This window comes from Sus scrofa, chromosome 2 (assembly GCF_054392235.1).
Source record: "Sus scrofa isolate SSC_HxYL_T2T_F1_AM1 chromosome 2, Sscrofa_HxYL_maternal_Yorkshire_Landrace_v2.0, whole genome shotgun sequence".
Classification (NCBI taxonomy): domain Eukaryota; kingdom Metazoa; phylum Chordata; class Mammalia; order Artiodactyla; family Suidae; genus Sus; species Sus scrofa.
This window is the reverse complement of record NC_139384.1, coordinates 85514933-85529814: the sequence shown is the minus strand read 5'-3', so window position 1 is coordinate 85529814 and position 14882 is coordinate 85514933. Positions and strand designations below refer to the sequence as shown.

General features: G+C 53.5%; 1 protein-coding gene across 4 annotated transcripts; it reads right to left on the bottom strand.

The window, feature by feature from the left end:
- Positions 1-746: 746 nt before the first annotated feature.
- Positions 747-13353, bottom strand: TBXA2R (thromboxane A2 receptor). 4 transcript variants are annotated; one of them, XM_085013284.1, is made up of 4 exons: positions 13284-13353; positions 12407-12578; positions 6923-7791; positions 747-1497 (listed from the first exon to the last, which is right to left on the bottom strand). In XM_085013284.1, the coding sequence occupies exons 3-4, from the start codon at positions 7706-7708 to the stop codon at positions 1252-1254; spliced, it is 1032 nt and encodes a 343-aa protein (XP_084869410.1). In that variant the 5' UTR covers positions 7709-7791; positions 12407-12578; positions 13284-13353; the 3' UTR covers positions 747-1251. The 4 variants fall into 4 exon arrangements, 3 of the variants coding, with proteins under 3 accessions (XP_084869410.1, XP_020939771.1, XP_020939769.1); XM_021084112.2 differs by having other exon boundaries at positions 12407-12558; XM_021084110.2 differs by lacking the exon at positions 13284-13353 and having other exon boundaries at positions 12407-12803.
- Positions 13354-14882: the final 1529 nt, after the last annotated feature.

Genomic DNA, 14882 nt, shown 5'->3' with positions numbered 1-14882 from the left:
TGGCGGAAGAGCAGAGGGAGGGGCAGGCATGCGGATCTGGGTGGCTGACATGACAACACTAGATGCTTTTTGTTTTTTGGCCACACCCATGGCACGCAGAAGTTCCCAGGCCAGGGATCGAACCCACACCACAGCAATAACCAGAGCCACAGCAGTGACCACACCGGATCCTTAACCCACTGAGCCACCAGGGAACTCCAAACACTAGAAGCTTATTAAGCGCCTACTCTGTGCCAGGCACGTAATTAAGTGCTAATTGTGCAGACGCTCACGTACCCATGCACACACATGGTGCTCTATAAAAGCTCAGTCATTCAGCCAGTTAATCTGCCTTTATTGAGCACCTGCTATGGGCCAGGGGCTGCTTTTTTGAGGTTTGGGGAGTCTGAAGGGCTCAGTGAGTGGGTGGCTAACCACAAGCTTATGGTGGGGTCCACCCATCTGCAGTGAAGGAAGCAGGCGTGCACCTCACAGTCACCCTCTCTTTTCCTCACCTGCAAAATGGGTTTAATCCCAGAACACTCTCCTAGGGGCTGTAGGGAGGGTTCCAGGAGATCCAAGCTGTAAAGTGCTTAGGGAAGACTCTGTGAAGGAGGTGGGGAGAGGAGCCACAAGCTAGCCCAGCCCTGGCGCTTTCCCCACCGCCCGCCCTAGCCCCGCAAGGCTGCCCCAAGGTTGGATAGCGGGGTGATAGGAATCCTGATGCAAGAAATTCAACAATCAACAATTCCAGAGCCAAAGGAAAATAAAGCCCAGGTGGAGACTATATTTTGGCAAGAGGGAGGGTATCTTACCCATTCACATTCAATTTTTTTCTAGACAGCGTTTTTGGGTTGGGGTGTCAAGGGAAACCAACTGTACTCCAAGTAAGTAGGTCATACTCAGGAGCCAGCAACCCCCATTTCTGGAGGAGTTCTGGAAGGGGAGGCTTACAAGTCTGATTCCCCCCAGACACCCTCCCAATCACCACCCCCATCCTTCCTGGGGCTGGGAGGGGACACAGAGTGGGGAGGGGGCTGAGGGAGGGGAGAGGGAGGCCTTGGAAAGGGGGATCGGGGAGAGTCAGGGGTCCTCGGGGCTGATGGAAGACAGTGCACAATCCTGCCCCTCAAACCCTTTGCCCATCCTGCACTCCTGACTCCCGGGACCTCACAGCGACCATCAGGGAGGACCAAGGTTTAATGGGGGACACACTGGCAGGGTCACTGTCCTCTGTCCATCCAGAGCCACCACCGACATCCAGCCCAGACTCTACTGCATCGTGGGCCTGCGGGAGAGCTGGGGTTGCAGAGAGAGCGACCTGGACCTGGTGCTGAGGCGAGGGTGGAGGCGCCGGATCACTGCCCGTCGAAACAGGATGTACACCCAGGGGTCGAGGATCTGGTTCCAGGTGGCCACGCGCAGGTAGATGAGCAGCTGTTGCTCCGTAGCTCGGGGCAGCTGCCCGGTCAGGCTCATGACAGGCGGGCTCCGCAGAACTGTCTGGGCGATGAAGACCTGCCAGGGGCCAGAGGGTCAGCCAGGGCCAGGCTGATTGTCAGCCCTGCCCTCCACCAGCCGGCCCCAAGCTCCAGTGCCGATGTGTTACCACCACTGTGCTGTGTGACCTTGGGAGAGAGGCCTGACCTCTCTGAGCTTCAGTTGGTGTGGCCATAAGATAGCACCCTTCCCCTGCTCCTCTTCTGGGCATGATTAAATGTGGCAGACAAGAGGACTTGCAGGTGCGGACAGGTGGCATTGCTATGTCGCTACGACAGCCAGCGTTATTGTTTTATGAAAGGTTTATATTTTATACAAATTTTAGAATATAATAAAATTATGGCATAAACTGTATATTAAATAATTGGATTAAATATATACTTTAAGTAATTTTATATTCTATTTAAATTTAGAGTTTATGACACTTTTATATGAAATAATTTTTATGTTAAATTCTTATGTTAAATCATTTAAATATATTTTAGTAAAGACTGGGTTTTAAAACATTTTTTCTTTCATTTTTTTTTATTCCTTATTTTATTTTACTTATTTATTTATTTAGGCTGTACCTGTGCCATGTAGAAGTTCCCAGGCTGGGGACTGAACCTGTGCCATAGCAGTGACTACACACTGAGCCACTAGGGAACTCCAAAATATTGGATTTTATATTTAATATTACACAATATATAACAAAGTATTATAGAACATAATCATATAATTAGCTACAGATAATTAATATATTGACTATAACTATAATATATAATTATAGTATGGAACAATTATATATAACTATATAATTATGTGACTGTTATATAATGATTGATACAATTATTAAGTGTTAATTAATAATATATGGAGTTCCTGTTGTGGCGCGGTGGAGAAGAATCCAACTAGGAACCATGAGGTTTGTGGGATGGATCCCTGGCCTCGCTCAGTGGGTTAAGGATCCGACGTTGCTGTGAGCTGTGGTGTAGGTCGTAGACATGGCTCAGATCTGGTGTTGCTGTGGCTCTGGTGTAGGCCGATGGCAACAGCTCCAATTTGACCTCTAGCCTGGGAACCTCCATATGCTGCGGGTGCGGCCCTAAAAAGACAAAATACAAATATATATATATATATAATATATATATATAAAACTATAGTATGGCTATTTTGGGCTATGCCCAAGGTAAGCAGAAGTTCCTGGGCCAGGGATCAAACCCATGCCATAGCAGTAACCAGAGCCACAGCAGTGAAAATGCTGGATCCTTAACCCACTGAGCCACCAGGGAACTCCTTAACTGTAGTTATATGTTACGAAATATTTAACAATTATATAATATATAGCTATATAAATATATTACATAATGATGGATATAATTATTAATTATGATACGGTAACCATATAATAATTCATTATAATGTGGGTTGTACTTTATAATTAAAATTTATATTGTTTGATAATTATAAGTCATATTATTATTATGTATATCATATTAAAATAAATTATTATTTTACCAGTGTTTCCTGACCACCTACTGTGTGCTGGGTAATACCGGGGACACTGCAGTGGCCAAGACAGACCTGGATCTCACTCGCAAGGCTCACAGTGCAGTCAGGACATGTGGCAAGGTGGCTGCGGCAGGGCAGTGGGGTGGAGGGGCAGAGCTGTGAGGGAAGCACTGTCCAGCCTGACCCGGCCTGGGTGAGGTAACTAGATGGTGAATAGCAGTTTTCTGGATCAGTCTGAAGGGAGCGTCTGTGGGCCTTTCTTGGCGACATAGGGAGCCAGGGGAGAGTTCAGAGTAGGACCTGGCCCATGAAGCAAATCTGGCCTGCCACTTGTTTTTGTTTTTGTTGTTGTTGGCTTTACTTTTGCTGTTTTGGTTTGCTTGGTTGTTTTGCGAAGATTGTTTTTACATGTGTAAATAGTGAGGGAAAAATAGAAAGCATAGTTTTTTACATGTGACTATGACATGAAATTAAAATTTCAGAGTCCATAAATGAGGTCCTATTGGCTCACGGCTGTGCTGTTCTTTTCCGTGTAGCTTTCATGCCACAACAGCAGAAAAAAGTCATTGTGACAAGAGACTGCGTTTAAAATGTTGACTCTACCAGAGTTCCCGTTGTGGTGCAGTAGAAACGAATCCGGTTAGGAACCGTGAGGTTGTGGGTTTGATCCCTGGCCTCGCTCAGTGGGTTAAGGATCTGGCATTGCCATGAGCTGTGGTGCAGGTCTCAGACACGGCTCAGATCCCGCGTTGCCGTGGCTGTGGTGGAGGCTGGCGGCTACAGCTCCGATTAGACCCCTAGCCTGGGAACCTCCATATGCCGTGGGTATGGCCCTAAAAGGAAAAAAAAGAATGTTGACTATGTGGCCCTTTAAGAAAAAAAACTTGTAGTTCCCACTGTGGCCCAGAGGAAGCGAATCCAACTGGTATCTATGAGGATGCAGGTTGGATCCCTGGCCTCACTCAGTGGGTCAGGGATCCGGCATTGCCATGAGCTGTGGTGTAAGCCGACAGCTGTAGCTCTAATTTGACCCCTAGCCTGGGAAATTCCATATGCTTTGGGTGGGGCCAAAAAAAAAAAAAAAAAAAAAAGAAGAAAGAAAGAAAAAAGAAAAAAAATTGCCACCAAAGAGGACTCAGGAATCATTTCATGATTCAATGATTCTTCCTGGGATGACTTTCTGGTTTTGATCTGGCAGTTGAACTCCTATTCATACTTCAAAGCCTCAGTTGCAATGTTTCAGAGCAGGGCCCATTCTGGTATTCCAAGAGAGTAGAGGCTGGAGGGCAAGGAGGAGGAAGAGGCTGGGCATCATGTACATGATGTGGACCTGCCTGAGTCTGGCAAGTCAGGGTCCTTGCAAGGTGCCAGACTTGTGCACCCAACTGGGGAAGGAAGCAGGAAGTCGGCAAGAAACTGGTACCTGGGGTGAGTCCCAGCTGCAGGCACTGAGGGGTAGCAGGAGAGTGGCGTTACAGGATTTCCCAGCTCTGCCTGTGAAATGTGCTTCTGTTCTGTCCCTGGGGTGTCCCTCCCCAGCCTGGTCTCATAGAACTAAGGCCATTTTTGCACTTGCTTAAAATTCTTGTCCTTATTATTTATTGGGAGGCATCTAGACGATGCCCATGAACACCTGAGTCAGGTTCTCCTCTGTTCACAGCCCTCCAGGGCTCCTGCCTCCCTCTTAGTAAAAGTCTTCCCTGACACCCACAAGGCCTGCACAATCTGCCCTGTCCTCTCCCTGCACCCCCATCACTTCCTCTCTCCCTCTCACTCACTCTCCTCCAGCCACACCAGCCTCTTCGCTGTTCCTCCAACACTCCAGGTATAGTCCTGTCCCAGGACCTTTGCACTGACCGTGCCCTCTGCCTGGAATGTTCCCTCTACCCCATATCTCCTCATGGTTCATTCCCTCACCTCCTCCATGTCTTTTCTCAAACGTCGCCTTCACCAAGAGGTCCCTAAAAAGGATCTGCCTCAGCCTCCTTCTCCTCCCTGCCTTCCAGCTTCTACTCTCTTGGAACACCCAGGATGGGCCCTGCCCTGCACTAAAACCACTGGAGCTAGGGTTTTGAAGGATGAATAGGAGTTTAACTGCTAGCCAAAAAAAAAAAAAAAAAAAAAGGAGAAGATATGCTAGGTAGAATCACTGAATCATGAAATGTTTCTTGGGCCCCCTTTGGTGGCAAACTTTTCCCTAAAGGGCCAAATAGTAAACGTTTTAAACATGGTCTCTGTCAAAATAACTTTTGTCTCTGCTGTTGTAGCAAGAAAGTTACCACGAAACAAATAGGTATGACTGTGTACTAATGCTCTATTTTTGGATGCAGAAATTTGAGTTTCATGTTATTTTCACATATCACAGAAACTTATGCTCCTTTCTATTTTTTCTCTCACCATTCACACGTGTAAAAGCATTCTCAGCAAAACAAAGCAAAATCAAATTTGTAATTCTCCTATCCCACAGGTTTAAGTTTTGGTTTAGCCTTTATCACTTCCTAATATCTACCACTTCACTTATTTATATATTATGTTTCTTTCTTTCTTTTTCCTTTTCCTTTTTTTTTTTTTTTTTTTTTTTTTTTGCTTTTTAGACCCGCACCTGTGGCGTATGGAAGTTCCCAGGATAGGGGTCAAATCGGAGTTGCAGCTGCTGGCCTATGTCACAGCTACAGCAACACAGGATCCAAGCAGAGTCTGCGATGTACACCACAGCTCCAGGGAATGCCAGATCTTTAACCCACTGAGCGTGGCAAGGGACCAAACCCACATCCTCATGGATCCTAGCTGGGTTCATTAACCACTGAGCCACAAAGGGAACTCCTACTATGTTTATTTTCTGTTTTCCCCACTGCCTAAGAGCTCCAGGAAGTCAAGTATTTTTGTCAGTTTTTTTCCCCCTGGAAAAAACTTTTTGTGTCCCCGGTGCCTAGACCAGAGCCAGCAACATAATAGTCACTCCACAAATGTTTGTTGGAGGAACAAATGAATAAATGAGTTGATTTCATCCTCACTGTCACTGAGAGACGTACATCTTTTTTTTTTTTTTTTTTTTTTTGCTTTTTTAGGGCCGCGACCTATGGAAGTTCCCAGGCTAGGGGTCAAATTGGAGCTACAGCTGCTGGCCTACACCACAGCCACAGCAACGCAGGATCTGAGCCGCATCTGAGATCTACACCACGGCTCATGGCAATGCTGGATCCTTTAACCCACTGAGCGAGGCCAGGGATTGAATCTATATCCTCATGGATACTAGTTGGATTCATTTCTGCTGTGCCACAACAGGATCTTCTGAGGCAGACACCTTTTTAATAATCCCCATGATGAGAGGAATTTGAGGCTGGAGGAGGGAAGCCCATAGCCAGGTAAGTCCTTGCTGTACAGGAGTGGGAAGCCAAGTATCTGATTCCAGATTCCGGGCTTGTCCTGATCTAATCAGAGATGGAAAAACAACCACTCCAAGTGGCCAGTTACATCAATCCGTGGAAGGACTTCAACAAGCTCCCTTGACTCAGGGAAAGTTCTGTACAGGGCTGGGGTCCAGCCCAGCACTAGGCACAAAATAGACTTAGGATGTGTTTGATGATTTGGTAATTCTACCTAGAATGCCTTCCCTGTTTCAGTCTAGCAGGCAAACTCCTCTTCATCCTTCAAAACCCCATCTCCGATGCCCCTCTTCTGAAAAGCCTTCCCTGATACCCCAGAGGGAGCCCTGGAGCCCCTCCCTGGGCATCCCAGGCCCAGGACACTGCCTCCATCCCAGTCCTGGTTGGGGTTCTCTGTGTCTCGTTCATGAGCTCCTCAAGGAAGGACCCTGAACATTGGTGGCATGCCCACATTTTCTCAGGCAGATGAGAACCTGAGGGCTAGGAATTCATTTGGAATGAACCAAGGCCTAGTCCCCAAGGGTGGTGGGAGCCCCCTGGCAGGAACCCCCATACCCGCCACTCACCAGCAGTGGCATCCAGCAGATACTGGCCACCACCATGATGCCCATGAGCTGAGCCATCATCTCGACCTCACAGTCCCGCGGGCGCTGCTGGGCGGTCTCCTGCCCGTGGTAGACAAAGCACAGGGTGGCGACGCTGATTGTGTTGAGCAGGAAGGATAGCCCCACAGAGAGGCTGCCGAAACAGGCGAAGAGGAGGCCAAAAGCCACATCTCCTGGCTCGCTGCCGAGTGTGAGGAAGCACCAGGAGCCCGGGTACTGCACGGTGTAGCGGCCCACGCCCAGCAGGGGCAGCAGGCCCAGCACCAGCGCGGTGGCCCACACCAGTCCCACCATGGCCCAGGCCCGGCGATGCGAAGTGGCCGTAGGGCGCGAGAAGGGCCGGGTGATGCCCAGGAAGCGCTCTGAGGCCATGGCAGCTCCCAGCAGCAGCGGACACAGGCCAAAAAAGACCATGATGACACCCATGAAGTGGCAGAGGCGGCAGCTAGGGTCCACGGCCTGCCAGTCGAAGAGGGCGGCATGCTGGGACACCACGATGGCACCGGTGGACAACAGTCCCATGAAGTCAGTGAGGACCAGGCCGCAGAGGAAGGTCAGGAAGGAGGAGCGCCCATAAGAGCTGCTCTGCCTCGCACCCGCCAGCACACCTAGCGCCAGCAGGTTGGAGGCCAGGCCCACCAGGCAGAAGGAGGCCGCGAACCAGGGGGAGGCAATCAGGCGCCGCTCCTCCAGTGTGATGTTTGTTGGCCGGAAACAGGGCCCCAGAGAACTGCCATTGGGCCACATGGTGCCAGAGCGGAGCAGGGAGGGTCACCACCCCATCAGGCCAAGACTGCAGGTGGGGCGGGCTGGCACTGGCTCAGGCACACCTGGTGGGGAGGTGGGCAGAGAAGATTTGCTGGTGATTCATCCTGCAGTTTAATCTGAACAGCCCTGGTGAACTCCTACACAACCTTCAATACCCCAGCTCAAATATCCCCTTCTTGAGGAAGTCTTTCGTGATCTCACACCCCAACTCAGTATTACTTTTACTACTACCACTAGCTCCACCTCTGTCCTGACCCTGGCTCAGTGACCCTCAAGGGTGACGATGAGTTCTGTCTCCTCTGGAACTCCTGGAGGATATCAGTTAGTATTTGCAAAGTTGCAGAGAGGGGCTGAGAAACTCTGGGTTTGAACTCCAGCCCGGGTATGCACCATGTGGCCCCAGGCAAATGATTTCTTCTCTCTAAACTTCCGTTTCCCTGTTGGTCATCTATCTGACCCCTTGTCAGGCTGCATCATCCACGATAGATTTCACGTGTCCAGTGCGGGAAGGACAAATGGCCAGAGGTCGCTGGCTCTTGTGCCGGCTCTGAGGTCAGTCTTGAGGGTCACAATTTCCTGTGAAGGCCTGTGGGGGAGGCCCACCCCCACCTGTGTTTTAGGGAGACCCTTCTTCATGTACTGGCTTCATGAATATTCTCTCCCTCCCCAATTTTTACTTAATAAGAAAGAAACCCAGAAATCCAGTTCCATTCTGGGAACAAAAAACAGCTGGTTTGGAGTGACAGGGTCCCCAGGGATGGGCTATAAACAGCAGCAGGAAGCACCCACTACCCGGTGTGGGGTCGGGGGAGAAGTCTGGAGAGACGTGTGGAGAGACGTCTGGCCAGATGTGGGGATTTTGAGTAGAAATATAACGAGACCATTCAAAAACCAGCTCCCAGTTCTCCCAAAGGACACAGCAAGGAGGGCATACGGTCACCACGAGCCCAGGGCTAGCATTCGGGTCCCCAGCCTCCTGCCCCAGGCACATATCACGAGCCATCCTTGTGCTGGCACCGAGGGGGCACCGGGTGGCAGGATCAGAGTGGGCAAACGTGGGGGGAGGCAGGACCGTGGGAGGTACGGAGTTTCCAGGTGGTTAAAGTTCATAAAGGTCCTATTTTCTTGTTTTGTTTTTTGTTTTTGGTTTGCTTTTCAGGGCCGCACCTACAGCATATGGAAGCTCCCAGGCTAGGGGTGCAATTTGAGCTGCAGCTGATGGCCTAAACCACAGCCACAGCAACGGTCCTGGCTCTGAGCCTCAGTCTCCCTTCCTAGAAAATGGGGCTGATGATGGGACTGGTTCTGACCTTTTTTTTTTTTTTTTTTTTTTTTTTTTAATCTTTTTGCCATTTCTAGGGCCGCTTCCGTGGCATATGGAGGTTCCCAGGCTAGGGGTCTAATCGGAGCTGTAGCTGCCGGCCTATGCCAGAGCCACAGTAACGCGGGATCCGAGTGGGCACACCACAGCTCACGGCAATTCTGGATCCTTAACCCAGAGCAAGGCCAGGGATCGAACCCACAACCTCATGATTCCTAGTTGGATTCATTAACCACTGAGCCACGACGGGAACTCCTCAGCCCATGTCGATGCTGAGTTCGTGCTGGTCCCCACGGTGGTGCCTGGGGTCGGGGCCTCTGCAGTGAATGTCCTGAGCCGCCCCTCACACTCCATCTTGTTGATTCATCTCAGCAACTCCTTATCTAGCCTCATAAATTATCCAGCTCCTGAGAGCCAGTTGCACTGAGGTCTCTCCCACGCAGAGAGCCAAGGCCACTGCCACTTTGTTGGGGGTGTGGCCTCGAGTGGGGAAACTGAGGCCCAGAGAGGGTGGGGTGGGGTGGGGGTTTTCCATGCGCCTGGACATCTGAGCCCTTTGCTCCGGGCAAGGGCGTGCTCTTTGCCTTCTCACATTTGGCCTGCCCTTGGATTCCTCCTGGAACAGGGCTCTCACTTCCTCCCTCCCTCCTTCTCCCTCCAGAGGCTTCCTCCCTCCCTCTCTCTCCCGCCAGAGCTGGTATGCAGCTGTTTCTGAACATTCCTGGGGACTCAGGCCGCCCCTGCGGTCATTGTCCCAGCCTCAGCCAGAAGGGACTGCCAGCTCCTGAGTCTCATGGTTCCCTGGTCCCCTACCCTCATGCAGAAGGTTACGCACGCAGGGTCACACACCCTGCCTCACACCTCGCAGGCCTGGGAACAAACCAGTGACCAAGGCCCCTTGGCCTGGGGGAGGCTGGAAACTGGCACTACTCCCTCTGGCCCCAGCCTGCAGTTTCCAGTCTCCCCCACGGGTTCAGGTGATAGTGGCCAGCTCAAGTTCCCCAGGCAAGCAGGCCAGGAGGGGCACCTGGTAAGGTCTCCCTTCCCCTCCCACACTGGCCAGGAGGGATGGCAGGGCCTCCACCCTGCAGGGGACTGTCCTTATCCCAGCCCAAGGTTCAGAAGCACCGCTGTGTGGCCTTTGGGGGAATCGATCTCATTCTGTGCCTTGTGGGACGCATGGACCCAGATTAGATGGACAAACCCAGGATTCTCTGGTCATAAAGTGGGGAGGTTTGGATTTTCTTTTTTGTCTTTTTTTTTTTTAGGGCCGCACCCTCAGCATGTGAAGGTTCCCAGGCTAAGGGTCGAATCAGAGCTGTAGCCGCCAGCCTATACCACCGCCACAACAGCGCAGGATCTGAGCTGCATCTGCGACCTACACCACAGCTCACAGCAATTCCAGATTCTTAACCCACTGAGTGAGGCCAGGGATCGAACCTGCCTCCTCATGGATGCTAATCAGATTCGTTTCTGCTGTGCCACAATGGGAACTCTGACTTTTTTTTTAATGCCTGCACGCATGGCTCGTGGAAGTTCCTGGGCCACGGTCTGAATTCCAGCTGCAGGGGCAAGACCTGAGCAGCAGCTGTGGCAATTCCTGATCCTTGGCACACTATGCCACCAGGCCAGGGATCAAACCTGAACTTCTGCAGTGATCCGAACTGCTGCCATCAGATTCTTAACCCACTGCACCACAAAAAAGAACTCCCAAGGTTTGGACTTTGAAGGTCTAGGGTTCTGGATCTTGAATGAGCTCCCAGTTCTGGAACCCGAAAGCCTCCAAGAGTCTAGAATTTCAAGGGGTTGCAGTTCTAGAACTTTGATAGGAATGTGGCTGGCTCCTGGGTTCCAGATAGTTCTGTCTCGGGTTCTGGCTCCTCTCTGAGGACGGACATTCCGTGCTCCTGCAGCCCACCTGGGAGAGGCTGGCAGGGGGGTGGGCTCCATCCACTGTTGTCCCAGAGGCCTGGGCGCTGGGCTGGGCTCCCCCCACTGTGGCCCTGATGGAATGTGGCCTTTAGTTCCCAGGAACCAGGCCCCTCCTCTGCCTGTCATCGCCTGCTCCATTCCTCCTCTCCTTCCAGAAAGTCTTCTATCTCTTCACAAGTCCCTTTCTCTCTTGTCACCCCACCCCCTCGCCTGCCTGGGCTTCCTGTCCCCGTGGCCCACCCAGCATCCCCCAGGGGTGACAGTGACCTCAGACAAGCTCAGACTAATGTCCGAGATCTACCCCTGCCAAGCTGGGGGCTCAAACTTGCCGAGACTGTTTCCCCCTCTGTGAAATGGGGATGACAAGGACACCAGGTCCCTGCGGGTCTTCTGGCTGGTCTTCCCAGGCCTGACCTGCTCCTGCTGCCCCGGCCTCTGCCTCAGCTGTGCGGTGCACCCTTCCGGAGATAAGCTCACTGCTTATCTCCTGGTCGGGTGCGTGGGGCAACCAGGTGGCAGCTGTAGGTGTGACCTCTGACCTCAGCCTAGCTCCCCGTTTCCTAAGTCCTCTTGATGCTGCCCTGGTGGTGAATGGCAATGTGCCCTCACCAGAAACTGCCGGGTCTGGGCCAGTCTCTGATCAGTCCCTGTGACTGATGCAGACCCACCCGCCTGTGGGTGTGGGTCCCCTCCATGCCCTTGTGCAGCCACAGATGCTCACACAGCCACACTCATACACACAGGGACATTGTCAGCCCCCAGCAACCCCCTCCCCGCCCCCACCCCCACTTCCCCTCACCACAGGCTCAATTTCCGGGAACTTTTCCTGTTTGTGACACCAACCAGGCCCCCAACACAGAAGATGCAGAGCAGGGGCTCCACATTCAGACTGACAGGGTTAAAGCTGAGCTTTGGCCCTAACTCACACGTTCCCTTGGAGCCTCAGTTTCGTTATCTGCCCAGTGGGCATCCTCCCAGTGCTCACCACTCATGGTTGTCCAGTGGGCACACAAAGGGACAGGTTTGAGACAAAGGGACAGGACCCAGGCCAGATAGCCAGTGGTTTATCATGACACGGTTATAGCGGTTGCAGACACAACCAACCAGAAGTGTGCTAACAGCTCCACCAGCGCCCTGGCACCCTCGCGGGCTGGGGCACCACAGGACCCAGAGTGGTCAGGCATGGACCAAGAAACCCACACACAGGCACATCCTCTGCCGTACTCGCTAGAGAGACACACACAGGTGCCCGGGACAGGTAGCACTCCAGGCCGGGACCCAGGCTCACCTAAGCCCCAGGACACCCAGCACCTGTCACCGCCCATGGTGACACACGTGCAGCAGAGCAGATCACTACAGGATACACCCGAGCCACACCTGCCCACTCTTATGCCTGCCCCTAACCTAATGCGGATTGTCCTCACCTGGTGTTGGTGGTTGATGGGGCGAGCAAGGGTAACCTTGCCGCGTCGCTGGTGTTCGTGGGGGTGCCGGGCAGGAAGGTGGACGTGTGGAGGCGGAAGCAGGGCAGCCGGGCCTTCGGGTCCCCAGGAGAAACTGAGTCACGGAGGGCGGGCTGCAGCAAGGACGCCGGCGCTGCCACGTCGCGGCAGGGCACAGATGGAGGGCGCCGCGGAACGGGACGCCAAGGATGCTTGGGGTCCCAGGGCCAAAGGAGGGCGAGGTCCCCTCCCAGCTTGGAGGGGGTTCCGCGGGGACAAATATAGCCTGGGCGGTGGCGGTGCTCTGCTCTGCAGCCCGCGCTGGGCTCTGCCCTAGCCTATGTCTCTCTGTCCTTCCGTCGGTCTCGCATCACCCCTCCCCCCCTGCGCTGGCCACGCCCCTCACGCCCAGGCCTGGCTGATGTGGGTCAGTGGGCGCCCCCCTGAGCCCCGCAGGGAGACTGCGCAGCTTCCTGGGGAAGAGGCGCCCGTGCGTCTCCGGGGCCCCAGGGATAGGGGTGCGGTGGCTGGGGTGGCCTGCGCCCTCTCAGGAGCCTCCACCCGCCGCCATCAGCCTCCCCCCCTGCCCGGCCCCCTCCCAGCACTCCAGCCACCAGGCCCCGCATTATTCACCGTCTGAGCAGCACCCAAAGCCGGGAGGGGGCGGGGCGGGGGCGGGCCGAGAGGGTCAGCTCCCCAGGAGGCCCAGAGGCCCAGGGCTCAGAGCTGGTGAACCCGGTGAGGTGCGGCCTGGCACACAGTAGGTGCCTAATTAATGTAGGGTCTGTTTGCGGGACCCTGCCAGGGCTGGCGGTAGCGGGGGTAGGGATGGTTAGAGAGGAGTAGGGACCAGACTCACCAGCCAGAAGTTTCATGGCTTTCCTGGAGCAGGTGAGCTGGGAGCGCTGTGTGGCAGCTTCGAGGCAGAGGGGGTTGCTGTGAGTTCAAAGGCTGGTGTGGGAGTCAGAGGAGGCCAAGCCTGAAGCAGAGCTGCCTGTAGTGGGGGTGGGGAGGTACGCTTCCCCTTTATCCCCCAGGGCCTGGTAAGGAAGGATGCCCGGGGCCACTTCAGGAATGACTGAGGAGGAGGCAGGGAGCTGGAAGCAGGGCTGAGGAATGACACCCTAGGCAGGATGGGCTTCCTTGAAAGACGCCCCCCGCCCCCCACCACGGGCTTCCGCCAGACTCACTCAGGGCTTCAGGCCAGGGTCTCATCAGCTGAAAGCCATGAAAGCATAGGGTGACCAGTTGGGCAGGGCTAGAGCAAAGGAGTGGATGCTGGGCTGTGATGCAGGAAAGTAAGATGCTTCTTAAAGTTCCTTCCTGCCCACAGTCCTTGGGCCTCAGGTGGGTGAAGAGGGGGGGTCCCTGGGGCTGGGGCTGGCCTTGGAGGATGCAAGGAGGGCAGGGCTTGGGCATGGAGTGTGGCCTTGGGCCTCCTTGGCCCTGAGTTAAGGCTTGACCTTAACCTCGCCCCACCCAGGGAGGGGCGTACAAGTACAGGGCAGTTGGATGAGTAGGACAGGCTGCTGCCCTGGCCCTGCTTTCCTCTCTCCTCGGTCAGCCCATTATCCTTCCACTTCTGCATCCCTCCAAATGGCCCCTCCCCTGTTCTATCCTGTTGTCTGAATCCCAGAGCCATTTAACCCTAATTCCTGTTCCTTGACCAAGCAGTCTTCCCAACTCCTATGCGTCTGGCAGAGTCCTGGCTGAGAGGCCCCCTCCTCTGTAAAGTCTTGATGCCTCAGGCAGTCTTATTCCCCCACCCCTTGCTTAAGAGCAACTCTGTGTCCCCAGCCCATGTGGTAGGACAATTTTGATCCCCAGGTAGATTGTAAACCAGACCTACCCTCAAAAATCCTCCAAGCTGGAGAAAGATAGAGTTGGATACAGATAGTCCCAGCCTCCTGCAATAGGGGTGGGCCAAAGGAAGTGACAGGGCTTAGGAGAGCCCAAAAGGTGTGAGACCTGGGGCTTTGTGGGATGTATAGAAGTTCCACAGGCCCAAGAGACATGGCAGAAATTACACGTGCAGAACTTTGAAGGCCAGAGACAGCATGAGGCTTTGGAGAACTGTAATGAGGACAGATGTGGTGGAAAGAGGATGTGGGGCTGGGGTTCTAGATGCGGGGGGGGGGAGCGAGAGATGGAGGGAGGCTGTTCCGTTCCTTCTTCCTCTGCCCTAAGATAAGAAGGACAGTGTTCCTTCTGGGAAACAGCCAGGGCAGGGGTTAGAGGAGCACACTTGACTTGCAGTTAGTCTGGGTCTCACCACAACTCTGCAAGGCAGGAGGTTAAGATGCTCGTTTTAGTTGGGGAAACCGACACCTGGAGCGCAGAAATGACGTACCCAAGGCGACTTGTGGGCAGGAGCTGACTGTGGGCGCTGGGCTTCCACCATTTCCTGGGCTAGTGGCTGGAGGTCTCCAGGCCTCTACTTCCCCCTGTCCGGCTCAAA

What these genes read in the sequence shown, in the direction of transcription:
- TBXA2R (XM_085013284.1), bottom strand. Translation starts at nt 7,708, where the DNA reads ATGTGGCCCAATGGCAGTTCTCTGGGGCCCTGTTTCCGGCCAACAAAC. An exon ending in TCTGCTGGATGCCACTGCTG is followed by an intron (nt 1,498 to 6,922) that starts GTGAGTGGCGGG and finishes GGCCCCTGGCAG; the next exon opens with GTCTTCATCGCCCAGACAGT.